The following is a 25595-nucleotide window of genomic DNA, read 5'->3' on the forward strand; positions in this document are numbered from 1 at the left end:
TCCTCCCCTCCGCTCCCTCCTCCGGGCGGGGTTCCCGGAACAGGCCGCCGGGGCGGGGCGAGGAAGCGGTGGCCGCACGGGTCGCTGAGGCTGCGGCTGCACCTCGACCCCTGTTTCTTCTGTCTGTCTGTTCTTCTGTCCGTCCGCCACCCAGCTATGGCTGCGCGTGTCCCCGCGCCACGGATCCTCCTGCTGCTGCTGCTGCTCCCGCCGCCTCCAGGTGGTGAGCCTTTGGGGGTGGGGGGAGTTTGTCCCGGGAGGGGACAGTGTATAGGGGAGCGGGGCAGCCACGTCCGTGCGCCCCTGGCGTGAGCCCAGGCAACACCATCCCCGCAGTGTCCCGCACCCCATTAACCGCGAGGCAGTCAGCCAACCCTCAGGACTGACCTGACCTCCACCGCAGCACCCCTCCCAGTCTGAACTGACACTGCCCAGACCCTAGGAAGTTGCCACCATTGCTCTGCCCGGGAATGGTGGTGGTGGTGGTGGGGTCTGTGCTCCCTCACGTGTTACAAGGGATTGGGTCCCCAGGGGCTGGGGTAGGAGTTCCCGCCTGGCCTTAGCCTAGGGTGGTGGCAGCAGGGAGGCCTGGCCCCTCCATCAGAGGCTTTCCCTTGGGCTCTGTTTACTGGGTGTGGAAGCCCCTGCCGGGTTGAGGCCGGGTTGAGGCCCGTCTCCCCCCGGGGTTGGAGGAAACTTCACTGTGTGTGTGTTGACGGTAGACAGACGGGTGATTCACAGGCGGAGGAGGCCAGGCTGGGGACCTTTTAGGGGTAGGAATTGCAACAACCCCTTGCCCAGCCAGAGGAAGCGGATGATCCCTCTGGGGTGAGTGGCTTCCTCCAGGAGAAGGGCTTTATTTCCTGGGGGCTGAGATGAATGTGGGGACCTGGGGTGGGAAAGTGAGAAGATGGAGCCCAGGTTCCTAGTCCAGTGAGATCTGGGAAGCCTCCTCCACTGGGAAGTGTCTGGGGCCCAGAAGAGCATTTGTGTCATGGGCTCTTGGCCCAGGCAGCGTCAGCGTTGTGTCTTCAGTCCCAGCTTGGAGGCTGGGCCGTGACTGTAAAGGCTGTAAAGACCCTGCTGGAGGTGGCTCACCCGAGTAACCCAGTAGCATGGGCCATGCTGACCATACCTGCCACCATACCTACTACCAGGGTGAGCCTGGTAGTGGTCAGGTCCTCTGTCCTGCAGCTTTGCCCAGAGCAGGGTTCTGCCTGAACCTGCCAAGAGCAGAGCACCCCTCCCCCGCCCCCATCCCATTCCTAGTTATCTCTTCTCAGGGAGGCCACTCAGTGCCTCTTTCTGTGGGCCTTGCTCTGTACATGGTCTCCAGACACTGCACGCTGCCCCAGGGCCCTGGCCACTCTGGGTCTCTGCGTTCCAGGTGCTGTGTCAGCACTGTTTCCAGGTGAAGTAGCCATGGTTTATCAGCTACTATAGTCATCTGGGCCTTACTGGATTGGGTGTTCTATGTGGGGGTCTGCCCAGGCACGATCCGGGACTGCCCCCTCCTGCTGGTGGGCACTAGGTCTCTGCTTATATAACCTAAGGATGCATGGGAACATTTGGCTGTAGCATCTTCCTGGAAGTTTGCAAGGCTTGTGGTCTCTCAAAGCCCTGGTCACTTCCCACACTTGTCAGCCAGGTTCTCTCAGCATGGCCTGGTACAGTGAAGTGTTGTCTACACCCCAGCCTGGGGGAATATCCTTAGATCCCAGTTTTGCCTGCGAGCCTTGTAATGGTTCTGGGACTCCAAGTGGTGCCACTGCCTCGGAGCCCTGGCCACTGAGGGCATAAACATTTTCTAGGCACCCGCTGCAGCCCTAGCCCAGGGCTAATTGTTTCACAGACTCTTATATGGTGGGTGTAACTGTAGCCAATGGGGAGTTGGTCTGGAGACAGCCTGTCGTGTGGTCTGTGAGGGCCAGGCCCCTGCAGTCCAGTGTCTAGCAGGGGCCCAGGCCCAGGTGAGGAGAGGGAATAAGGATTGAGAACTAGTTGGTCCAGTGCCTGGGCCCCAGCAGCTAGTTGGGGGTATTACTGTTCAGGTCTGTGATTGCTGGGCTTGAGCAGTTTCTGGAGGAGGGGGCCTGGAGTGAGGCCTTGTAGGATGAGTAGATTTGAAGGTGGGGAATGGGAAGCAGGCAAGAAGAATATAGGCAGAATGTGGGTAGAGTTGGAAAGCTGGGGTGATCGTCAAGGCCTTTTGCAGTCCAAACCCCGTTTTGTGGACTCTGGACTTGATCCTGAGGCAGTAGAGACCAGGGATGGTCCGAGAGCAGGAAGTAGCCCAGTCAAACTCCCACTTAGAAAGGTCAATCTTCTATCAGAAGGCAAGTGGCCGGTGGGGGAGGGAAGGGGGCTTGTTAGGTGCTCTGCTGTGGGACAGGGAGGAGGGCAAGGCTGATGGGGGCTTCGGCTAGAGGTGGCCAGTGACTAGGATGGTTCACAGATGGCCCAGATGCTTGTGCCTGCTGGCAGTGCTGGGAAAGGGGCTGTGCTAGCCAGGACATGGCTGAGATCTGGCATGAGGCCTGGCCCTGTGGCCACAGATTAACAAGTGTGTTTCTCTGCTCCAGTCCACAGTGAAGTGTGTGTGGCTTCCCGTGGACGCATCCTCTTCCCTGAGTCCTGTCCTGATTTCTGCTGTGGCACATGTTACAAACAATACTGCTGCTCTGATGTGCTGAAGAAATTTGTGTGGGATGAGGAAAAGTGTCCTGTGCCTGAGGCCAGGTGGGTGCCCGGCGGTCGCAGGGGGGGAGGCCTGAGCCCGCCCCGAGCAGGAGTGTACATGAAAGGGAAATAGCCCTGCCCCTCCGCCTCTCAGCCCCCTCGAGGTGGTAGAGCACTGGACCAGGGGTGGGGATGGGGTGCCCCTGTTCTGGGCTGAGCTCCCCAGAGCTTGCTCAGTTAGCCCCTTGCCCCTTTCCCTGCGACCCTAGAGGACTGCAGCTCACCCACCTCACTCAGCCTTGGGCTGAGCAGGTTTCTCGGGGCTGGTGGCCTCGCTGGCCTTGTGGCTCACCCCTGGGTATGTACCTGGATGTGTACCTGTACCAGCAAGGTGCATGCCTTGGTGTGAGTGTACCCCACAGTTCGTGCATGCACCTGGTGGGAGATTGTATGTGATTTGTGTAGGTATCATCCTGTGGGCCCTGGAAGGCACGTCGCATTGCACCGTGCCTGTGTCCTCTTGGTCTGGCCCCTGGATTTGCATTGCATCTCGGTGTAGGCTGTTTCATGGGCTGGTCCTGAGGTCTCCCTTTGCCACATCTGTGTTTTGTGTTTGGTCGCAGGTATAGAAACGGTTGAGATGGTCAAACTTCTCAGCTCATGGCAGGTTGATTATCATCAGTCTGGGCAAGACCAGCCCCTGTCATCTTACATATTTACTTTAATCTCACATGACCATTCCATTTCCCTCTCACTCCATAGGCTACCAGTGTGTATGTCCTTTTCATGGTTTGGGTTTTATTTATTTATAAATTAAATTAAATTAATTTTTTAATTTATTTTTTATTTTTAAAAGTTTATTCATTTATTTGTATTTTTATTTTTTATGTTTTTTTAATTAAAAAAATTTTTTTAATGTTTATTTACTCTTGGAGAGAGAGAGAGAGAGAGAGAGAGAGAGAATGTGAGTGGGGGAGGGGCAGAGAGAGAGGGAGACACAGACTCCGAAGCAGGTTCCAGGCTCTGAGCTGTCAGCACAGGGCCCGATGCGGGGCTCGAAGTCACAATCTGTGAGATCATGACCTGAGTGAAGTTGGTTGCCCAACCGACTGAGCCACCCAGACACCCCATGTTTATTTATTTATCTATTATTATTATTTTTTATTTAAATTTTTTTTTTTTAGTGTTTATTTATTTTTGAGACAGAGAGAGACAGAGCATGAACGGGGGAGGGGCAGAGAGAGAGGGAGACACAGAATCGGAAGCAGGCTCCAGGCTCTGAGCCATCAGCCCAGAGCCTGACGCGGGGCTCGAACTCACGGACCGCGAGATCGTGACCTGAGCTGAAGTTAGACGCTTAACCGACTGAGCCACCCAGGCGCCCCCACGTTTATTTATTTTTGAGAGAGACTGAGTGCATGCACATGCACCCTTGCGCAAGTGGGGGAGGGTCAGAGAGAGACAGGGACAGTGGATCGGAAGGGGGCTCTGGCTGACAGCAAAGAGCCCGACATGGGACTCGAACTCACAAACCTTGAGATCATTACCTGAGCTGAAGTCGGACCCTTAACTGACAAGCCACCCAAGTGCCCCTATTTATTTAAAAAAAAAATTTTTTTTTATGTTTATTTATTTTTGAGAGAAAGAGTGAGAGAGACAGAGTGCAAGCAGGAGAGGGGCAGAGAAAGAGAGGGAGACACAGAATCCAAAGCAGGCTCCCAAGCTCTTAGCTGTCAGCACAGAGCCTGACACAGGGCTCGAACCCACCAACCATGAGATCATGACCTGAACCGAAGTCGGAGCTTAGCCTTAACTGACTGAGCCACTCAGGGGCTGAGCCCCTGAGCCAATGAGCCCCTCCCACCCATTTGTTTTTAAGTTTATTTATTTATTTTGAGAGAGAGAGAGCGCGTGCGTGCCTGTGTGCATGTGCATGTGTGTGCCAGCGTGGAAGGGGCAGAGAGAGGGAAACAGAGGATCCAAAACAGGCTCTGTGCTGACAGCAGAAAGCCTGTTGAGGGCTCAAATTCACAAATTGTGCGATCACGACCTGAGTCAAAGTCACATGCTTTAAAGGACTGAGCTACCCAGATGCCCCTATTTTTTTAAATTTTATTTGAGAGAGAGAGAGTACAAGTGGGAGAGAGGGGCAGAGAGTCACTTTGTGCTTTGCAAAATGTACATTGTTTTGTGGGTACGATGAACTCTTTTACCTTTTGCATTCAGCACAGCGTCTGTAAGACCCATCCATGTTGCATTGTGTACATCCGGCCTGTGCCCACCCCTGTGGTGTCATTCTCTTTGGTCTGAGTCCTAAGCTTGCTATCCTAGATAATTGGGATGGGCATCCTCCTGTACTTCCTATCTCCTTTTATGGAACCATGTGAGAATTTTTTGGAAGTGTGCATGGGAGCAAATTGCCAGGTTAGTGAGATGTATGTAATTACTGACTAAGAAAGTGATCTTGGGAATGGCGACACCAGGCTGCATACACTGCCAGCCACACCTGAAGATTACTTCCAACCTTTTGGTGTCCTTACATTTATGCATGTGTCTTTTTTAAAGAAATCCATTCCAGTAATTTTTTAAAATACAGGAGCATTTCATTTAAATTTAGTGTAATATTGTGCTGGGACTATATTTGCCATCTTATTTTGTGCTTTTTATTGGTCTCTCTCCTATTCATTCTGTACTTCTTTCTTTTTAACTTACCATATTGTTTTGGTTTGTTTTTATTCCATTTTTTTCTTCTACTGTTTATTTCTTTTATACTCTGTATTGCTTTTGCTCCTTCTTGCCTCATTGCACAGGCTGGGACCTCCAGTGCAGTGTTGAATAGAAGTGATGAGAGCAGATATCTCTTTCTGGGTTTCAATTTAGGGAGAAAACATTCAGTATTAAGTATGATGCTAGCTGTAGCTTTTTCATTGGTGCCTCTTATCAGAATGAGGAAGTTGCTTTCTATTTCTAGTTTGCTTGGACTTTTAGTCATGAAGGGATCTTGAATTTTGTCAAATAGTTTTCCTGCATCTGTACTTTCTCCTAGGTAATTACTCTTTTTAAAAAAAAAAATCTTTTAAGTTCATTTATTTATTTTTGAGACAGAGAGAGAGAGAGAGAGAGAGAGAGATTGCACAAGTGGGAGGGGGACAGAGAGAGAGAAGGAGACAGAATTCAAAGCAGGCTCCAGGCTCTGAGCTGTCAGCATAGAGCCCCACATGGGGCTTGAACCCACAAACTGTGGGATCATGATCTGAACCAAAGTCGGATGCTTAACCAACTGAGCCATCCAGGTGCCTCAGTCTTTTTCATAGTACTGTAAGTAGTATAGTTTAAAATTCTCATTATGTATTGATACAGAGAAAGGTAATAAATTTTAATAAATTGACCTTGTATCCAGAGACTTTACTAAATTTACTTATTAATTTGAGTGATTTTAATTGAAATTTCTTTAGAATTTTCTACAAAAATAGTCACATCATGTGCAGTTAATGTCTTATTTTTTCTATTCCAATTCTTATACTTTTAATTAATTTTTCTTGTTTTATTACACTGGCTCGGATCTCCAGTACGATGATTGAAAGTGGTGATAGGTAGCATTCTTGTTTCTGGTTCCAGAGGGAAGGCTTTCATCATTTCCTGGTTAAAAAATGTTTGCTGTAGTTTTGTATGTGTGTGGTTTTTAATGTTTATTTATTTTTGAGAAGAGAGAGTGTTAGTGGGGGAGGGGCAGAGCTGGGGGTGGTGGGGGGGGTGGTGGGAAGTTGGGGAACAGAAGATCTGAAGCAGCCTTTCTGCTGACAGCAACGAGCCTGACGCAAGGCTCAAACTCACAAACTGTGAGATCATGACCTGAGCCAAAAATGGATGCTCAACTGACTGAGCCACCCAGACTCTCCTGCTGTAGTTTTTTTTTTTTTTTTTAAGACACCTTTTATTAGACTAGGCTTCTGCTACTCTTCCCCCACCCCCCCCACCCCCCACTATTCTAATAGCGATATTAAGAACTCTTTTTCACAAACCTTTGGTGCCTTAAAAAAATTTTGTTTCCAACGTTTATTTATTTATTTATTTATTTATTTATTTATTTAACGTTTATTTATTTTTGAGACAGAGAGAGACAAAGCATGAACGGGGGGAGGGTCAGAGAGAGAGGAAGACACAGAATCTGAAGCAGGCTCCAGGCTCTGAGCTGTCAGCACAGAGCCCGATGCGGGGCTCGAACTCACAGACCACGAGATCATGACCTGAGCTGAAGTCGGACACTTAACTGACTGAGCCACCCAGACGCCCCGTTTATTTTTGAGAGAGAGAAACAGTGTGAGTGGGGGAGGGGCAGAGAGAGAGGGAGACACAGAATCTAAAGCGCAGAGCCTGGTGCGGGCTTGAACCCATGGACCTTGAGATCATGACCTGAGCTGAAGTCAGACACCCAACCAATTGGGCCACCCAGGCAAATATTTGGTGCCATTTATTTATTTATTGTTTATTTTTTTAAGTTTTTTTTTTTTTTTTTTTTTTTTTTAACATTTATTCATTTCTGAGAGACAGAGACAGAGCACAAACAGGGGAGGGACAGAAAGAGAGGGAGATACAGAATCGGAAGCATTATCCAGGCTCTGAACTCTCAGCATGATGTGGGGTTTGAACCCAAGCATTGTGAGATCATGACCTGAGCTGAAGTCAGATGCTTAACCAACTGAGCCACCCAGGTGCCCCTCTTTGGTGCCTTTTATTTTTATTTATTTATTTATTTTTATTTATTTTTATTTTTTAAAAAATTTTTTTTTTCAACGTTTTTTATTTATTTTTGGGACAGAGAGAGACAGAGCATGAACGGGGGAGGGGCAGAGAGAGAGGGAGACACAGAATCGGAAACAGGCTCCAGGCTCCGAGCCATCAGCCCAGAGCCTGACGCGGGGCTCGAACTCACGGACCGCGAGATCGTGACCTGGCTGAAGTCGGACGCTTAACCGACTGCGACACCCAGGCGCCCCTCTTTGGTGCCTTTTAAAAGGAACATATTTCAGGGCGCCTGAGTGGCTCAGTTGGTTGAGCTTCTGACTTGGTTCAAGTCATGATCTCATGGTTCACGAGTTCGAGCCCCACATCGGGCTCTGTGCTGATGGCTCAGAGCCTAGAGCCTGCTTTGCAGGTTCTGTGTCTCCCTCTCTCTCTGCCCCTCCCCTGTTCATACTCTGTCTCTCTCTCCCTCAAAAATAAATAAAACATAAAAAAAAAAATTAAAAAAAAAAAAGGAACATATTTCTGGGGTGCCTGGCTGGCTCAGTTGGAGGAGCATGTGACTGTTGATCTTAGGGTCATGAGTTTGAGCCCCACATTGGGGATAGAGATTATTTAAATAAATAAATATTTCAAAGGAACATATTTCTTTTGGGTAAATATCTTGGAGTAAAATTGCTGAGTCATTGGTGCATGTGTTCAGCTTCCAGATACTGGCAGATACTTCCAGTTTTCTAACACTGTACCATTTACATTCTTGCCAGCCATGTATGACAGTCTCAGTTTTCTATACATCCTCTCTAAACTTGGCATTGTAAGTCATTTTTAAAAATTGCGCTAGGGGAGCCTGGGTGGCTCAGTCAGTTGAGCATCCAACTTCGGCTCAGGTCATGATCTCGCGGTCCGTGAGTTCGAGCCCTGCGTCGGGCTCTGTGCTGACAGCTCGGAGCCTGGAGCCTATTTCAGGTTCTGTGTTTCCCTCTCTCTCTGACCCTCCCCCGTTCATGCTCTGTCTCTTTCTGTCTCAAAAATAAATAAACGTTAAAAAAAAAAAATTAAAAAAAAATAAAATAAAATAAAAATTGAGCTATAATCACATACAGCAAAATGCACAGGTCTGAATGTTTCAGTTTGATGAGTTTTAATAAATGTATACTTCTCACATATAATATCTCAGTCAAGATCTAGATCATTGCTATTGCCTAGGTTTTAATTTCAGTAATTTTGGTGAATGTGTGGTGATACCTCATTGTGTTGTTTTCTTTTAAGATTTAAGTCTTTTGAGATTTATTGAGACTCATTTTATGACCCAACCTATACTGTACCTTGGTAAATGTTTCATATGAACCTGAAAAATGGTATATTCTGCAGTTGTTGGGTATAGTGCTTTATAAGTGTCAGATCAAGTTGGTTGATAATAGTGTTTAGTTCTTTTCTGCCTTTTGGTTTTGTCTGCTTGCTTTATTGATTACGGGAGACCACAGATATGTTTGTTGTTTGAGTTCTGTCAATATTTGCTTCATGAGTTCTGATGCTTTGTTATTAGGTGCATACATATTTAGGGTTGCTTTGACTTTCTGATGAATTGTTCATCTTATCATATGTAATGTCCCTCTTTATCTCTTGTATAACCATTGTAAGCCTCAAAGACAGTATTTTAATTGTTTTTGACAGTGAATATTTATTTATTTATTTCAATATGAAATTTATTGTCAAATTGGTTTCCATACAAGACAGTGAATATTTATTTACATTTATCCATATCTTTATCTTCTTGCTGCTTCTTATTGCTTCCTGCATCTTTAAGCCTCAACTGAGATCATGTTCCTTCTGCCTCTCATGCAGGTATGCTGGTGTCAAATTTTCTTGGTTTTTGTTTCTCTGAAAATGTCGTTATTTCACCTTCCTCCTCAAAGTATATTTTTCCTGGTTATAGATTTCTAGGTTGGCAGCTACTAACTTCTGTCAGCACTTTAAAGCTTTCATTCCATTCTTTTTTTTTTTTTTTTTTTTTACGTTTATTTATTTTTTTAGCAATCTCTACACCCATCATGGGATCAAACTTATGACCCTGAGGTCAAGAGTCATTGCATACTGGGGTGCCTGGGTAGCTCAGTCGGTTAACTGTCTGACTTTGGCTCAAGTCATGATCTCACAGTTTGTGAGTTAGAGCCCCGCGTTGGGCTCTGTGCTGACAGCTCAGAGCCTGGAGCCTGCTTCGGATTCTGGGTCCCCCTCACTTTTCTCCCCCTCCCCCACTCGCACTCTCCCTCTCTCTTTCAAAAATAAATAAACATTAAAAAAAAAAACAACACTAAGAGTCATTGCATACCCTTCCAACTGAGCCAGCCAGGCACCCCGTTCCATTGTCTTCTGTTGTCTATTATTTCTGTTGAGAAACCAGTTGACAGTTTAATGATTGCTCCTTTGCAAGCAATATGGTTTTTCTGACTACTTAAAAAAAAAATTTTTTTTTTAATGTTTATTTTTGAGGGAAAGACAGAGGAGTGGCAGGACTGGGAGACAGAATCCGAAGTAGGCTTCAGGCTCCAAGTTGTCAGCACAGAGCCTGATGTGGGGCTTGAACCCATGAACTGCAAGATCATGACCTGAGCCAAAGTGGGACACTCAACCAACTGAGCCACCTAGGCGCCCCTGTTTATTTTTGAGAGAGAGACAGAGAGAGAGAGAGAAGAGAGAGACAGAGTATGAGCAGGGGAGGGACAGAGAGAGAGGAGACACAGAATCCGAAGCAGCTCCAGGCTCTGAGCTGTCAGCACATAGCCCAGCGTGGGGCTCAAACTCATGAACCATGAGATCATGACCTGAGCTGAAGTCAGACACTTAACCAACTGAGCCACCCAGGTGCCCCAATGATTGTTTATTTATTTTTTATTTTTTATATATTTTTTTAAAGAAGCTAAGTATTTATTTTTTAAAATTTTTTCTTAATGTTTATTTATTTTATTTTTTATTTTATTTTTTCAACGTTTTTTATTTATTTTTGGGACAGAGAGAGACAGAGCATGAACGGGGGAGGGGCAGAGAGAGAGGGAGACACAGAATCGGAAACAGGCTCCAGGCTCCGAGCCATCAGCCCAGAGCCTGATGCGGGGCTCAAACTCACGGACCGCGAGATCGTGACCTGGCTGAAGTCGGACGCTTAACCGACTGCGCCACCCAGGCGCCCCAACGTTTATTTATTTTTGAGACAGAGAGAGACAAAGCATGAAGGGGGGAGGGTCAGAGAGAGAGGGAGACACAGAATCTGAAACAGGCTCCAGGCTCTGAGCAGTCAGCACAGAGTCCGATGAGGGGCTTGAACTCACGGACCGAGAGATCATGACCTGAGCCGAAGTCAAATGCTTAAATGACTGAGCCACCCAGGCGCCCCATTTATTTTTTATTTGTATTTATTTTTTAATTTTTTTAATGTTTATTTATTTTTGAGAGAGAGAAAGCATGAGCAGAGAGAGACGGAGACACAGAATCTGAGGCAGGCTCCAGGCTCCAAGCTGTCAGCACAGAGCCTGATGTGGAGCTCAGAACCATGAACCAGGAGATCATGGCCCGAGCCAAAGTCAGACAGTCAACCAACTGAGCCACCCAGGTGCTCCTGTTTGTTTAATTTTGAGAGAGAGAGAGAGACAGAGACAGAGGCAGAGACAGACAAAGAGAGACAGAGCGTGAGCAGGTGAGGGACAGAGAGAGAAGGAGACACAGAACCTAAAGCAGGCTCCAGGCTCTGAGCTGTCAGCACAGAGCCCAATGCAGGGCTCAAACCCACGAACCATGAGATCATGACCTGAGCCAAAGTCGGACACTTAGCTGAGCCACCCACGTGTCCCTTTCTCTTTGGTCTTGTATTCATGTTGTCTAGTGTCCTAGTGTTTCTGAAAACTTTGTAATGTGTGCCTAACACATTTGCAAAATTGACTGTAGAAATTTGGAGCTCAGGACTTCTGAGGAGAAGTCTTGCTTTTGCAGGGACACGGCACTCTCAGACCACCTTGGCCTAACTGCAGAGGCCAAGAGGATTAGGAGCTCAGCTCTCTGCTCACTTTCTCCCTTATTCTTGGGGTGCAGCTTTTTAGGTCTCATCCCCAGTTGGTGGGAATCATCAGAGAATCATCGTCACTTGGTGGGCTCTGAGTCCAATCTCCACTCAGCCCCTCAGCTGCCCCTCTGAAGTTGGCTAGTGCCCCCGGGAGCAACAGGGCCTCAGATGCCGGGTTAGCTTCCCTGGGTCTCTCTTTCCAGCCTCCCACACACCAGCTTGGCATCCTCTGCTCTGTTATTGCTCACCAAAGCCTACATACTGATTCTTTTTTTTAAGTTTTATTTATTTGAGTAATCTCTATACCTGACCTGGGGCTTGAACCCATGACCTGGAGATCAAGAGTTGCATGCTTTTTTGACTGAGCCAGCCAGGAGCCCTTGCTCTCTGATTTTTTAAAAATATTTTCTCCTCAGCTTCAGTTTTCCTTCAAATTTAGGATGTAGTTGTTCCTCATGCTTTTGAATTTTGTTCTACATTTAATTTTGGAAAGTTTCAATATATACAAAAACAAGAGAATAATAACTCCACATCCATGACCTGCTTCCATAGTTACCCACACTCTGACCATACTTTCCACCACTTTTTTCCTCATTAATTAATTAATTAATTAATTAATTTTTAAAAAAAAATTTTTTTAACGTTTAATTATTTTTGAGACAGAGAGAGACAGAGCATGAACGGGGGAGGGGCAGAGAGAGGGAGACACAGAATCCGAAACAGGCTCCAGGCTCTGAGCCATCAGCCCAGAGCCCGACGCGGGGCTCGAACTCCCGGACCGCGAGATCGTGACCTGAGCCGAAGTCGGATGCTTAACCGACTGAGCCACCCAGGCACCCCAATTAATTAATTTTTTAATGTTTATTCATTTTTTGATAGAGACAGAGTGCGAGTGGGGGAGGGGCAGAGAGAGAGGGAGACACAGAATCTGAAACAGGCTCCAGGCTCTGAACTGTCAGCATAGAGCCCGAAGCGGGGCTCGAACTCACGGACTGTGAGATCATGATCTGAGCTGAAGTCGGACGCTCAACCAACTGAGCCATCCAGGTGCTCCTTTTCCTCATTATTTTAAAACAAAATAAAAATTAAACCATCATAAAAATTTCTCCTCAAATGTTAGTTTTTATCTATACAAATGAGTCCTTTGTAAAGAAATATAACCACTGTATCAATAGTACATTTAGCACAATTAACAGTAATTCATTAATAATTTTCTTAAAAATTTTTTTTGTTTATTTTGAGAGAGACAGAGCACGAGCAGGGGAGGGGCAGAGAGAGAGGGAGAGAGAGAATCACAAGTAAGTTCCACGCTGTCAGTGCAGATCCTGACGCAGGGCTCAAACTCACGAAACTGTGAGATGGTGACCTGAGCCGAAATCGGGAGTTGGACGCTTTACCGAGCCCCTACCATTTCTTTTTTAACTTTGTGACATGGTAATCTTCCTTTGCTGATTTCTAGCTTAGTAGCATTGTGGTTTGAAAAGATACTTTGTATGATACCAATCTTTTCAAATCTATTGAGCCTGCCAGGCCTTACCTGTGGTCTGTACTGGAGAATGTTTCCATGTGCACTTGAGAAAAATGTGTGGGAGGCGCCTGGGTGGCTCAGTCAGTTAAGCGTCGGGTTGTGATCTCATGGTTGATGGGTTTGAGCCCTGTGTCAGGCTCTGTGCTGACAACTCAGCCTGGAGCCTGCTTCAGATTCTGTGTCTCCCTCTCTCTCTGCCCCTCCCCCACTCACACTCTCTCTCTCTGTCTCTCTCTCTCTGTCTCTGTCTCTCTCTCTCTGTGTGTGTCTCAAAAATAAAATAAACATTAAAAAAATTAAAAAAAAAAAAAGAAGAAGAAGAAGAATGTGTGGCATTCTAGCCTGAGATCCTGGTGTGTGTGATAGTCATGCTCAGGAGGCCATTAGGGCTACTTGCTGGCCCCGTACAGGACTGGCTTTGGTGCATGTTGTGTGTGTGCACTAAGGTAGCATTTGTTCCTGGTATGCTGGGTGGGGCTCGGGTGTATTAACTGTGAGTTTTCCTCTTTGCAGCGTGTCCACTGATATAGAGCCACTGGAGCAGCTGGGCTCGGCGCTGAGGTTCCGTTCCAGCTTGGACAGCGACCCCATGTCAGGGTAAATAAAACCTTCAGGCTGCGTGCATCTTTCTGGCCAAGATGACAAGGGGCTCAGCGGGCTAGAGTGAGGGCTGTGGGGACTGGGATGCCGCAGAGTCATTGTAGTGACTAGCCCCAGAGACTGACCACCAGGTCCCTTGCTCCTCATGTTGGAAAGTTGTGTCCTCATCATCGTACTCAGGAATGGGAGGACTATGGTTGGCAGTTGAAAGGCCAAGGGTAGGGGTCCATGTTGACCTAGGTGATAGGGAGAGCATGATGGTGACGGTGGTGACAGGGATGGTGTGATCGTGACGGCGACGGGGCAATGGTGGTGACGCGGTGGGGCTTTGGTGGCGATGGTGATACAGTGATGGTGGTGATGGTCTCAGGGCAATGGTGGTGATGGGACGACAGTGATGGGTGAAGAGGTGACGGGGTGATGGCGGTGGGCGATGGTGGTGCAGGTGCACGGTGGTGAGGTAATGATGGAGCACGGTGAAGATGCTGGGACAACCGATGACACCCAGTCCCCGTGTCTGGGCTTGTGAGTTATGGTTGCTGTGTCAGGGCCCTTCTGTCAGGGGGCCAGGGAACAACCCAATCTTTGAAAGCTCAGTTCCCTCGGCCAGTTTCCTGCTGTGTCTTGTTGCCACCATAACCAGGTGTTGTGACACACGTTTCATGCGGATGGAGTAAGCGTGCAGCCACTGGTGTGTTTTCCTGGTGGGGTCTGTTCCACGTGCCGCCTGCCCCTGCCCTGGTGGATCTAGAAGCCCCTTTTGGGAGAAGATCTGCCCAGGCCTGGTTGCCCCTTAGGAAGAAGAGACTTTGGGCTCAGGGCTTGCACGGGGGTCCAGGTGCTTGCCTGCCCCATCCTGCCCTGTGGACCTGGGTGGATGTGGAATCAGACGGGGCACTGGGGAGTGGGGAGGAGAGAAGTGCAGCCTGTGGTCCCCCCTCAGCGCCCAGGGCCCGGCCTCTGTACTCCCGTCTGCTGGCTGATCCTGCCCCCTTGGCCGACTGGGGACTGACGCCTTGATGAGCCCCTCCTTCCACATCCAGGGAATGCCCTTCCACTGTTGAGTCCCAGAACTGTGGGCTTTCAGATGGCCCCACAGGATGTTCTGATGTCCAGCCAGTGTGGGCCGGGGGCAGCCCAGGGGTGGGCCTTGTCCTGAGGACAGCGGGCAGCATGGGGTTCTGGGCAGTGCTCGTCTGAATGGTGTTTTAGGAAGACCACTCTGGCTGCTCTATGGAGGATGAAGGCAGCAGGCAGGGACGGGGTGGCGGGTGGCTAGTGGGAGGCAGCCATGGCTTCCCAGTCCAAGGTGTTGGGAGGCTAGAGGGAGACTGGGTTTGGTGGGGTGCTATGAGGCTGGAGACGGGCATTCAGCAGCTGCGCTAGGGAGGGGTGGGGGAAGCTGGTCTCTGTTGACAGGGCCAGAGGTCTGGCCCTGTGAGAGGATGTGGGACAAGGAGTGGGTTTGGGGTGAAGGGCTCAGGTTGGGTGGCAGGAGTGTGTTGAGGACTGAATCTGAGGGTCAGCAACGTTTGAAGAATGGCCTCAGGAGGAGCTGAGCGGGAGGGTTCAGAAAAGTGGGAGGAAAGAGGAAGACGCCCGGTCCGTGGGGTATTGAGAAATGTGGATGCCATACCACAGAGGCCATGGCACCTGTGGCAGGAGCCGTTCAGTGCAGTGGATTGAAGAGTGAGTTGGAAATGGGTAGGGTGAAGTGAGTGTAGACAGCTCCAGGGAGATATCTGGTTGTGAACCAGTGAGGAGTAAGACAGGAGTTGGAGGAGGAGTCAGGGTGAAGAAGGGCTTCTTCGGTGCTGGTGGAGACTTACGCTGGGAAAGGGGACAGAGGGGACGCTGCAGAACAAGGTCCCTGAGGGGCATAGGAGGAATGACTGCCAGAGCTTGTGGCAGGCAGTTAGGGAGGTGACTGGGACGAGCCCAGGAGCACCTGTCGCGCCTTGAGGTGTGCACCAGTCATGGAACTGGTGAGCAGGGCCACACGCTGCAGCGTGCACACCACTGTGCCTGGTGGGGGTGCCTGTGCCTCCTGCCCTGCCTGTGCCCTTCATGCCTCCTGCCCCAGATGTGCTGCCCACTGAGAAGTGCTGACAGTAATGCTGTTGACTTGCCCCCACCCTGCTCTGCCCCATCTCTTCTCTGCTTTCTTACCAGAGCCCCTGTGTCTCACATGACACCTGTCTTAATAAAGGTTTAGGGTTTGGGAAGCAGGTACCGGGCAGGTAAAAGGGCACAGTCACCGACGACACTTCTGTGAATGCCCTCAGGTGGCTGCCTGTCCATTCTCTCAGGTGGGCATCTGTGTGCTGCCCCCTCGGCCAAGGGTGCTGTTTATCCACTGGAGTGTGGGCTCCTTGGTGGGTCCGGCACCTGCTGCCCAGGCCATGGCTGGGAGCTCCAGGGAAGCCTCGATAGAAGGAAAAACCCCTTGTCTCCCTCTGTGAGTGACTCCTTGGGTTCCCCAAGAATGAGGCACCAGCTCAGAATACAGGGACCCAGATGAGGCTATTTCTGCCTGTCACAGCCTGGATGGGTGATATCTTCCCTGAATGTGGCACTGTGCTCCCTATGGTGTGGCCATGTTATCCATGGGCCTGGAGTTGGCCCAAGTCTTCTGCCTGCTCCCCACCTTTGGTAGGCGAGCCCCATCCTGCCCTATTGAATGGTCAGTGGCTGTGTCCCTTTTTGGCTTGTTCCCTCCCCAAAGCTTCCTTGCTCCTCTGTCATGGTTCTTTTGGATCCTGATTTCATTGTCCCTTCCCAGTCCCTTGCTACTCATGGGATGGTCAGGCAGGATTAGCATGTTTTTAAGCACCTGACTGGTAGGATGCATGGCTTCAGACCCCAGGCAGGCTGCTGCTGACCCTCCATCCTGACTCTGCTGTGACAGTTTGTGGGAAAGGCATACAGGTCCTTGAGGTGAGATGAGGCAATGGTGCACCTGTCCTGGCCCTCCCAGCATCCTTTCTGCAGCTCTCACACCCACTGTGTCATGGCCAGTCCCCTGTCTTGCCAGCGTCATGGTGAAAGTGCTGGTGTCCCTGCTCCAGAGATGGCCTTTCCCCAGTCTGAACATTGGGAGTCTTTGGCCTTCTGGGACCCCCCAGTTCAGCCCCACCTGCTCCCTGCCTGGGCTGACTCTATTTTTTGAACTTGGCCTTTGGTGTCTTTGATCTGGGAGGTAGCCCCAACCTTGGGAATATCATTCCTTCCTCTCAGAGGCATGGTTCAACTGGAATTGTGGCCATTGGTACCACAGACCCCTGCCACACTGCAACCACCCCTCAAATATTACCCTTCCCCAGAACATCATGCCTTGCTGTCCTACGAGGTGCTGCCCCTGGGTCCCTGAGTGAGTTTTTCATTCATCAGATACGTATTGAACACTTATTGTATGCTTGTCACTGGAGTTACAGTGATGGCCCAAAGCAGGTGCAGTCTGTACCTCTGTGAATCCACGGGCTGGAGGCAAGGTACATGTTAATCAAATGCTCACATTGAGTGTTTATAAACTGAGGTAGACAGGAAGTTCTTACCTGAACTTATCTGCATGGTCAGGGGAAGTGTTCCTGATGAAATAATATTTTGAGCTGAGATCTGAATGGTGAACAGAAATTAATTACATGGGGGTGAGACAAAGAGAAGAGTGGATCAGGCAGGAGGCACTGCATGTGCAAAGGCCCTGAGGTAAGATACAGCATGGGGCTTTGCAAAGCTGAAAGGAAGGTGATGTGGCCAGAGCACAGAGAACAAGGTAAGGTGGGAGTCCCAGACCACACAAGTTTTATTTTATTTAGACTTTATTTTATTTTTTTTTTTAAATTGTTTTTTAACGTTTATTTATTTTTGAGACAGAGAGAGACAGAGCATGAATAGGGGAGGGGCAGAGAGAGGGAGACACAGAATCCGAAACAGGCTCCAGGCTCCGAGCTGTCAGCACAGAGCCCGACGCGGGGCTCGAACTCACGGACCGCGAGATCGTGACCTGAGCCGAAGTCGGCCGCTCAACCGACTGAGCCACCCAGGCACCCCTAGACTTTATTAATTAAAGATTAAAATTTGTCTTATTGTAAGTTTTACTATCTGGTGAGACAGATCCTAGATTCCCCCCCCCCCCTTTTTTGTAAACTATAATATATATACAGATAAGTACAAATAGATACACATAATTTATCTCTTTTTAATTTTTAAAATTTTTTAAGACTTTTTTTTGGTGGTGGGGGGGACACCTGGCTGGCTGTCATTTCAGCATCCGGCTCTTAATTTCAGCTCAGGTCATGATCCCAGGATTGTGGGATCAAGCCCTGTGTTGGGCTCAGTGCAGAGTGTGGAGCCTCCTTAGGATTCTCTCTCTCTCTCTGTCTCTCTCTCACCCCTTCTGCCCCTCTCCCCTGTCCACACTCTCTCTCTCTCTAAAAGAAAATTTAGGGGTGCCTGGATGACTCAGTTAAGCATTCTATTTCAGCTCAGGTCATGGTCTCACCATTTGTGAGTTTGAGCCCCACATCAGGCTCTCTGCTGTCAGCATAGACCCTGCTTCAAATCCTCTGTCACCCTCCCTCTCTGCCCCTTCCCCACTTATGCTCTCTCTCTCAAAAAAAAAATGTTTTTAAGGTTCATTTATTTTTGAGAGAGAGAGAGAGAGAGAGACAGAGTGCGAGTGGAGGAGTTGCAGAGAAAGAGGGAGACACAGAATCTGAGCTGTCAGCACAAAGCCTGATGTGCGGCTCAAACCCATGAGCCATGAGATCATGACCTGAGCTGAAGTTGGATGCTTGACCGACTGAGCCACCCAGGTGCCCCCAAATTTTTTTAAAATAAAATTTTAAAAAATATTTTATTTATTTATTTCTATTAAAATATCTGAGCTTTTTTTTTTTTTTTTTAAAGTTTATTTAAGAGAAGAAACGTGCATGGATGAGCACGTGAAAACCGGGGCAGGGCAGAAAGGAGAGAGAGAATCCCAGGTAGGCTTCGTGCTGTCCGCATGGGGCCCTGGGCCGGGCTAAATCTCACAAACTGTGAGATTATGACCTGAGTCGAAATCAAGAGTCAGATTCTTCACTGACTAAGCCACCCAGGCACGCCAATTTTTTTACTTTTAAGTAATCTCTACACGCAATGTGGAGCTCAACTCACAACCCAAGATCAAGAGTCATGTGCTATACTGACTGAGCCAGCCAGGTGCCCCAGATACAGTTTAACAAGTAAATTATAAAGCGAATTCCTGTGTGATCCTGAGAGCTATAGGAGCCATAGCAGGCTTTTGAGCAGGAGTGACATGATCAGACCTGGCAGGTTGGCCAGGGGCACTTGAGGAGGCACTTACATCATCCTGGCAAGGTAGGCTACTGGCTTGGAACATGTGCTGGTGGGAGAGGGGGTCCTGAGGGGATTCGTGTGTCATCCAGGAGGCCCTGGGGGTTGCTGGTGGGCCTAGATCACTGAAGGTACCCATCAAGGAGGACAGCTGGAATGGGGCTGGTGGGCTGAGTTGGGGCTGAGCAGGAGTGTGGCTTGGGCACTCAGGGCATCTCAGATCCCATGGCAGCGTCTTAGCAGGAGGACGGATGGATAGCCTTGGTGAGAGGCCAGGTCGGGGCACGTGAGGCTGGGGACACAACTCTGGGAGGACCACCTGAACACTTGGCTTCCCTGCCTGCTCCTGGCCCCTCTGGTGCAGCTGGGCCTTGCTGTGTCTTTAAGAGCTCTGTGTTGCTCTTCCTGCCACTGACGTCAGGGATAGGGGAGGGCCAAGATCTGCTTTCCTTTTCCTCGAAAGGGGAGGAGATTGAAACTGAGTGGCCCATGATGGAAAGAGGGGAAGTCCAGGGCTCCTGGCGGCCCTGGAGTGAAGGCAGAGGCTAACATGGGGTGAGCTTGGGCGCCATACTGTGTGTGTGTGTGTGTGTGTGTGTGTGTGTGTGTGTTTCTTTCTCTTCATTCCTTGGGGGCAGCAGAGGGCCTGGGAGGAGCTTATGAATCAGGGGAAGGTGAGGGGCCGGCACAGTGGCCAGTGGTTCCTGCTTTGCATATGCGGTTGTGTATTTTGGAGTCCAGAGCATGAAAGGTCTGTTCTTCACCTGTCCCTGGGCTGTGAGGGGCCCTGCTGAGGTGGTGCTGCCCCTCCGGACTGTGAGGGGCAGCTTCTCCCCCCAGGTCGGGGCAGGGCGGGGTGGAGCCACAGCCTTCCCCTGGGTCTTCAGTAGAGGCAGAGGCCCTAACAGCTCGCCAAGGTTCTTCCAAGTTTTATTTTTTAATTAAAAAAAAATTGTTTTTGAAGTAGTCTCCATGCCCAGTGTGCGGCTTGAGATCAAGAGTCTCATGCTCTACCAACTGAGCCAGTCAGGTGCCCCTCCTTCCATGTTTTTTAATTTTTAATTTTAGAGAGAGAGAGAGAGAGTGCGAGTGGGGTAGAGGGGAGGGGACGGGGTGGGGCGGGGGGAGAGAGAGAATCTGAACCAGGATCCATGCTCAGCATGGAGCCTGACATAAGGCTTGATCTCACAACCCTGGGATCATAACCTGAGCTGAAATCAGGAGTTGGACGCTCAACCGACTGAGCCACCCAGGCACCCTGCTCCTTCCATGTTTTAGATGCAGTCAGCAAGCATGTACATTTTCTTAGAATAGAGCTTGGTCCCTTGGCACCTGTGGAGGAGAACAAGGGTCTCTGCCCTTGAAAGTCAATTTTAGTGACCTTCCTGCCCAAAACTGTTCTTTCTTTTTTTTTTTTTTTTTTTTTTTTTTTTTTTTAATTTATTTTTGGGACAGAGAGAGACAGAGCATGAACGGGGGAGGGGCAGAGAGAGGGAGACACAGAATCGGAAGCAGGCTCCAGGCTCTGAGCCATCAGCCCAGAGCCCGACGCGGGGCTCGAACTCACGGACCGCGAGATCGTGACCTGGCTGAAGTCGGACGCTTAACCGACTGCGCCACCCAGGCGCCCCCAAAACTGTTCTTTCTTAAAGCCCCTCCACTCTGTTGTGGTCCTTGCTGAGGGCCCGGCAATCAGGCCCTTCCAGAAGGCAAGATTACCTCCAGCACGCCCATATTGTCTACCTGTTTCTTTCTTTTTTTTTTTAATTTTTTTTTTTTAACGTTTTTTAAATTTATTTTTGAGACAGAGAGAGACAGAGCATGAATGGGGCAGGGGCAGAGAGAGAGGGAGACACAGAATCGGAAGCGGGCTCCAGGCTCTGAGCCATCAGCCCAGAGCCCGACGCGGGGCTCAAACTCACAGACTGCGAGATCGTGACCTGAGCTGAAGTCGGACGCCCAACCGACTGAGCCACCCAGGCGCCCCTGTCTACCTGTTTCATTGTTCACCGGCCTGCAATACTGGCCAGAGTGCAGGAGCCCACCCACTGGTACAGTGCTTGGCATCCAGGAGGCTCACTGTCACTCCGGGAGGCCAGCAACCCTACTCCGGGGCCAGTGCTGAGTCTGTGTTCTCTGCGTGCCTCTCCTCACGCTTCTGGCCACACTGGCCTCGGCTCTCCTGGAATTTCCCCCCATCTTTGTCCCTTGTGCTTCCACAGTCATTTAACCTTCAACATCTGCCTCCTGCACTGGGCTGTGGGCTTCCGGAGGCCAAGGGTGGGTCTGTCTCACCCACTGCTGAGTTTCTGGTTTGTGGCATGTGCTCGATAACCGTCTGCTGACTAGGCGGAGGTGGCCAAGACGGGTGTATGGTGGGGAGGCGCCGGAAGAACTCCCTGCCGTGCTCCTCGGGTGGGGCAAGAGGGGTAGACCTTGGGTGCTTTATACAGACTCATAAGACAAACCCCATTTTACACGTGAGGAAACGGATTCTGAAAGAGGTTCAAGCTACACAACCTAGATGTTGCTCTGTGTCGCCCAGAGTTTCCTCTGGCAAGAGGGGTGCCCCTGGGAATGGTGGGGTGTGGACTCTGTCCTGGGCAGGGGCGAGAGGCCCTGGGTCATGATCGGCTCTTTGGCAGGTTTGGGGCAACCGTAGCCATCGGCCTGACCATCTTTGTGCTCTCTGTCGTCACCGTCATCATCTGTTTCACCTGCTCCTGCTGCTATCTCTACAAGATGTGCTGCCGGCCACGTCGTAAGCACGCCTGTCCCCTCCCCACCCCGCCGGGACCCTTGGTGTATGGGGTGCAGATCCCAGGCGGCAAGGGGAGCCGAGCGGCGCCCTGGCTTGGTTAAGCCCGAGCGAGGGGTGGCAGTGGTCCTGACTGGGATTCTCTTTGCAGCGGTTGTGACCACCACCACGGCCACCACCGTGGTACACACCCCTTACCCTCAGCCTCCAAGTGTGCCGCCCAGCTACCCCGGACCGACGTACCAGGGCTATCACCCCATGCCCCCGCAGCCAGGGATACCAGCGGCACCCTACCCGACACAGTACCCACCACCTTACCCCGCCCAGCCGTTGGGCCCCCCGGCTTACCATGAGACATTGGCCGGTGAGTACCACTGCCAGCTCTGACCCTTCCTGAACCCCCTAAATCTCCTGCCTCTGCCCCCTCACACTGCAGCCCCCGTGCTCATAACCAACCAGTGTCCTCTCTATTTTCAGGAGGTGCGGCCATGCCCTACCCTGCCACCCAGCCTCCTTACAACCCAGCCTACATGGACCCCCCGAAGGCAGCCCCCTGAGCATGTCCCTGCATCTGGGGCTGCCACCACGTGTGTGTACGTGTGTGTGCGCGTGCGCGTGTGAGACTGGGTACGCAGGCATGGTCCTTTTCTCCCCGTGCGTGGTGCGTGAGTCCTGTTTGTACACGAGACTTCCTGTGATGCTGACGTGGTGGGAAGCAGTCCTTGCCAGAGTTGCCGGGACCCTACTTTGTTCTCTTCCTCACTTGAAATCGTGCTCTTTTGAAATCTCAAACAAAATTCAAAGACTGGGGTGAGTTCTTTTCCATACCACCCCAGGGAGACCAGGTGGGGCTTGTGTCATGCTAGGATAGTACAGCTTTCCGTGGGCAGCGTGCATATATGTTCCAGTTTCAGTGGAGCAGCTAGCCACTGCTTGAGGCCATGGCCTGTCCCCAGGGCGTGGGGGACTCTTCAGAGAACCAGAGCTATGATGCAGGCCTGTGGGTGAGGTTTGGGACCTGGCTAAGTTGGGTTTTAATCCTTTCAGCAGATGTCCCATAGTCCCCAGATCCTGTGCTGTGCCCAGGGGAGGGTGGGCAGCCTCCTGAGATCAAAACACTTCAGGCAGAGCCCCACCCGTCCCCGACCACTGTCTGACTGGATGGTCCCTGCATTCTTCCTGGCACCACCCAGAGGGCTACATCCACCCACAGTTCTGGCTGCCCTGGCTGGCCATGACCCCCCATCACAGGTAGGCAGGGTAGCCTCTGTCCACCGGCACACTCAGGTGTCCTCCCTGCAGTGTTATTGCCTTTTTAGCCAAACATTTTGCCTGTTTTCTGTTTCAAAGTGTGTATGATAGTTGTTGTGAGGCCGAGACCCCTAAGTCCTGGAGGAAAACTGGCCCACAGTCTGACCTCTGATAGTCCCTGCTTCTCCCGTCACCAGCTTCAACAGAACATCCAGCTCCCAAACCCGAGTCCACAGTGTGTCTTGGCACCTGGGACACCTGGGCCAAGGGGCTGTCTGGACCAAAGGTGCGGGGGGCCTCGGTGGCTGCTCTGGCCCAGACACGAATACCTCGGTGTTCCCCGTTCCTCTGTTAATATCTCACCAGATCTGTCTTAGCTTTGTGCCTGTTGATGTGTTTGAGAGCCTAGGGTCTGCACCTTTGTTTATAATAAATGCAAACATTTGGGGCTGCTGCCTCCTTTCTTCAGAGCCTTGGCTACTGGGACAGGGCATTAGGCCATGTACCATTTTCATCCACCTCTTGGATTTCCATGCTTTCTCTGCCTTCCCTAGGCTCAGATGTCTGACCATCCTGCTAGAGAGGGTGAAGGCAAAGACTGTGGCACCCTCCGTGTCCCCCTCCCCAGGTGCCTGAGTGTGTGGGCAGAGGTGCAGGAGGCTCTAAGGCTGCCAACAAGGGTAGAGGTGAGTGGCCACTCAGTGCTGTGGGGGCGTCTTTATTAGTCAGACTTTCCTTCTTGGCCTACTGCCCAGGTGTGGCCAGGGACAGCCCATACAGTGTGGCTATTGCCAAGGTCAGGAAGGCCAGCATGCCCAGTGGGGCCAGCAAGCCCTCCCTGGGTGAGGCTCCAGGGCCCTCCATTGGAAGAAGGGCTTTGGGCTTCCTGCCCCTGCCAAGCTTAGGACTAGTGTCCCCGGCTCTAGTCAGGGATACAGTGGCTGCGGTGGCAGATGGTCCTGGTTTGGTTCCAGCAGAGGCTACGACCCCATACATGGGCTTGACAGTGCTGAAGGGTCTGGCGTGAGCATCCACCCAGCGCAGCAGGGCCTGTGGCCTCCACTGACAGATGCTGAGCAGGGCTAGGACGTCCCCCTCAGCCATGTGGGAGTCCGGCGGGGCCTGCCCATACAGGCGTGTGTAGATGCTGGTCAGGCTGTAGCTCTTCTTTGGGCCGTGCTCCGAGTGGCTGCCGGCCTGCTCCAGGGCCTTCAAGGCAGCAATGCTATCCACACAGAAGGCACCGTCCAGAACACTGGCAAGGCCTAGTAAAGCCAGCTCTGCTTGGAGCAAGGGGAAGTCATAGCGGTCGCCGTTGTGTGCCACGAGGCACCAGGGCTGTGGCTGGCGCTGCAGGAAGGCTTGGAGCAGGTTGGCCAGGTCGGCATCGAAGCGTTGACGCCCATGTGCTGCCAGCACAGCTGTGCTGAGGCCCGTGATCTTACTGGCTTCTGGGCTGCAGGCCTTCCCTGGAGCCACGCACAGAGAGAGCTTGTCCACCACCCGGGGCGGTGAGGGCACTGTGGGAGGCTGCCCCTGAGGGGTGGGTGGGCTCTCCAGGGCACATCTGTGGACGGCTAGCAGGCACAGCTCCGTGACCTTGGGCCGGGAGGAAGGCAGGCCAGTGGCCTCCAGGTCCAAGAAGATAAGGGTCTGCACGGGACCCGGCGGTGGGGCCTGCGAGCCCATGGTGGGTACCTGCTGCCGAGCCTGGGGAGGAGCATGAGGTGGGGAAGGGCTATATGAGTGCCCAGTGGAAAGAGCTGAGGCGGGTGGGGGTGGGGCAGGCAGGAACACATCTTTGGCCTTCTCTGCTCAGGCAGGCACTGTCGGTGAGCTCTAAGACCCGTTTCCAGAGCAGGAAGCCAGAGAAGGTGGGGTGGCTTCCTAAGGGGGACCAGCACATTCAACTGTCTGGGGGAAGGCTTGGCTCCTCCCCTAGCGCCCACCTAGTCTGGGCCTGGGTGGGGGGGGTGGGGCCTTCCCACCCTGCCCCATCCCCGTAGGGGTCCTCACTTACCGAGTAGCAGGCAGGCAGCAATGACTCGGGGTGCAGTCTGGCTGGTTCTTGCTGCTGGCAGCAGTGGCTGGAAGCGAAACTTAGCGTGAGCCCGCCTATGGGCTGTCCTGATCGAGGCCCGCCCTGCTTGTCAGCCTGCCAGGTCTGCCCCTCCCCAACCTCCCCCCTCGTGACTCCCTGAAGGCCTCAGACCTGCAGCTGTGGGCCTGCTGGCTGGCACAATGTGCCAGAGCCCTCATACCATGAGAACCAGCCCAGAGGATGAGGGCAGTGTGCCCAGGCCATCAGGGAAGGCTAGCTCTAGGACTCACGCCTGCCGGGAACCCCTGCTGTGGCCACTTTGCACCCACTCCTTGCTCCTACTTTCTCAGGTCTCCCTGGTATAGGCCAGGGCTGACGGCTGTCTCCTCCCCTGCCACAGGATGGTTTCTTCCCATGGCCTCAGCCCAAAGCGATGACTCAGGACAATTCCACAGGCAGGGCAGGGCTCCTTCCTCAGGGCAGATTTGTTACTATGGGGACAGGCTCTCAGCTCTAGCCAGGGACGGGAAGAAGGATCCTAGCCTTCCCTGGGTCTGGCTCCTGCACCATCCCTCCCACTCAGCCGACACAGATCAGACTC

General features: G+C 51.2%; 2 protein-coding genes across 5 annotated transcripts; one reads left to right on the top strand and one right to left on the bottom strand.

Moving 5' to 3' along the window:
- Nucleotides 1–46: 46 nt before the first annotated feature.
- SHISA5 (shisa family member 5) lies at nucleotides 47–23401 on the top strand. 4 transcript variants are annotated; one of them, XM_058727069.1, is made up of 6 exons: nucleotides 47–223; nucleotides 2583–2739; nucleotides 13521–13604; nucleotides 21590–21705; nucleotides 21854–22066; nucleotides 22180–23401. In XM_058727069.1, the coding sequence occupies exons 1-6, from the start codon at nucleotides 157–159 to the stop codon at nucleotides 22257–22259; spliced, it is 717 nt and encodes a 238-aa protein (XP_058583052.1). In that variant the 5' UTR covers nucleotides 47–156; the 3' UTR covers nucleotides 22260–23401. The 4 variants fall into 4 exon arrangements, with proteins under 4 accessions (XP_058583052.1, XP_058583053.1, XP_058583055.1 ...); XM_058727070.1 differs by having other exon boundaries at nucleotides 47–220; XM_058727072.1 differs by lacking the exons at nucleotides 47–223; nucleotides 2583–2739; nucleotides 13521–13604 and adding an exon at nucleotides 19370–19499.
- A 250-nt stretch (nucleotides 23402–23651) lies between these two features.
- Nucleotides 23652–25481, bottom strand: TREX1 (three prime repair exonuclease 1). Its single transcript, XM_058727068.1, has 2 exons — nucleotides 24974–25481; nucleotides 23652–24663 (listed from the first exon to the last, which is right to left on the bottom strand). The coding sequence occupies exon 2, from the start codon at nucleotides 24640–24642 to the stop codon at nucleotides 23698–23700; it is 945 nt and encodes a 314-aa protein (XP_058583051.1). The 5' UTR covers nucleotides 24643–24663; nucleotides 24974–25481; the 3' UTR covers nucleotides 23652–23697.
- Between the last annotated feature and the right edge of the window lie 114 nt (nucleotides 25482–25595).

Source organism: Neofelis nebulosa, chromosome 4 (genome assembly GCF_028018385.1).
Source record: "Neofelis nebulosa isolate mNeoNeb1 chromosome 4, mNeoNeb1.pri, whole genome shotgun sequence".
NCBI lineage: Eukaryota > Metazoa > Chordata > Mammalia > Carnivora > Felidae > Neofelis > Neofelis nebulosa.

Bases quoted from the DNA above. Each gene is read 5' to 3' on its own strand.
- TREX1 (XM_058727068.1), bottom strand. From the start codon at position 24,642: ATGGGCTCGCAGGCCCCACCGCCGGGTCCCGTGCAGACCCTTATCTTC.
- SHISA5 (XM_058727069.1), top strand. From the start codon at position 157: ATGGCTGCGCGTGTCCCCGCGCCACGGATCCTCCTGCTGCTGCTGCTG. The intron at 21,706-21,853 runs GTAAGCACGCCT...TTCTCTTTGCAG, and splicing joins GATGTGCTGCCGGCCACGTC to CGGTTGTGACCACCACCACG. The intron at 22,067-22,179 runs GTGAGTACCACT...CTCTATTTTCAG, and splicing joins TTACCATGAGACATTGGCCG to GAGGTGCGGCCATGCCCTAC.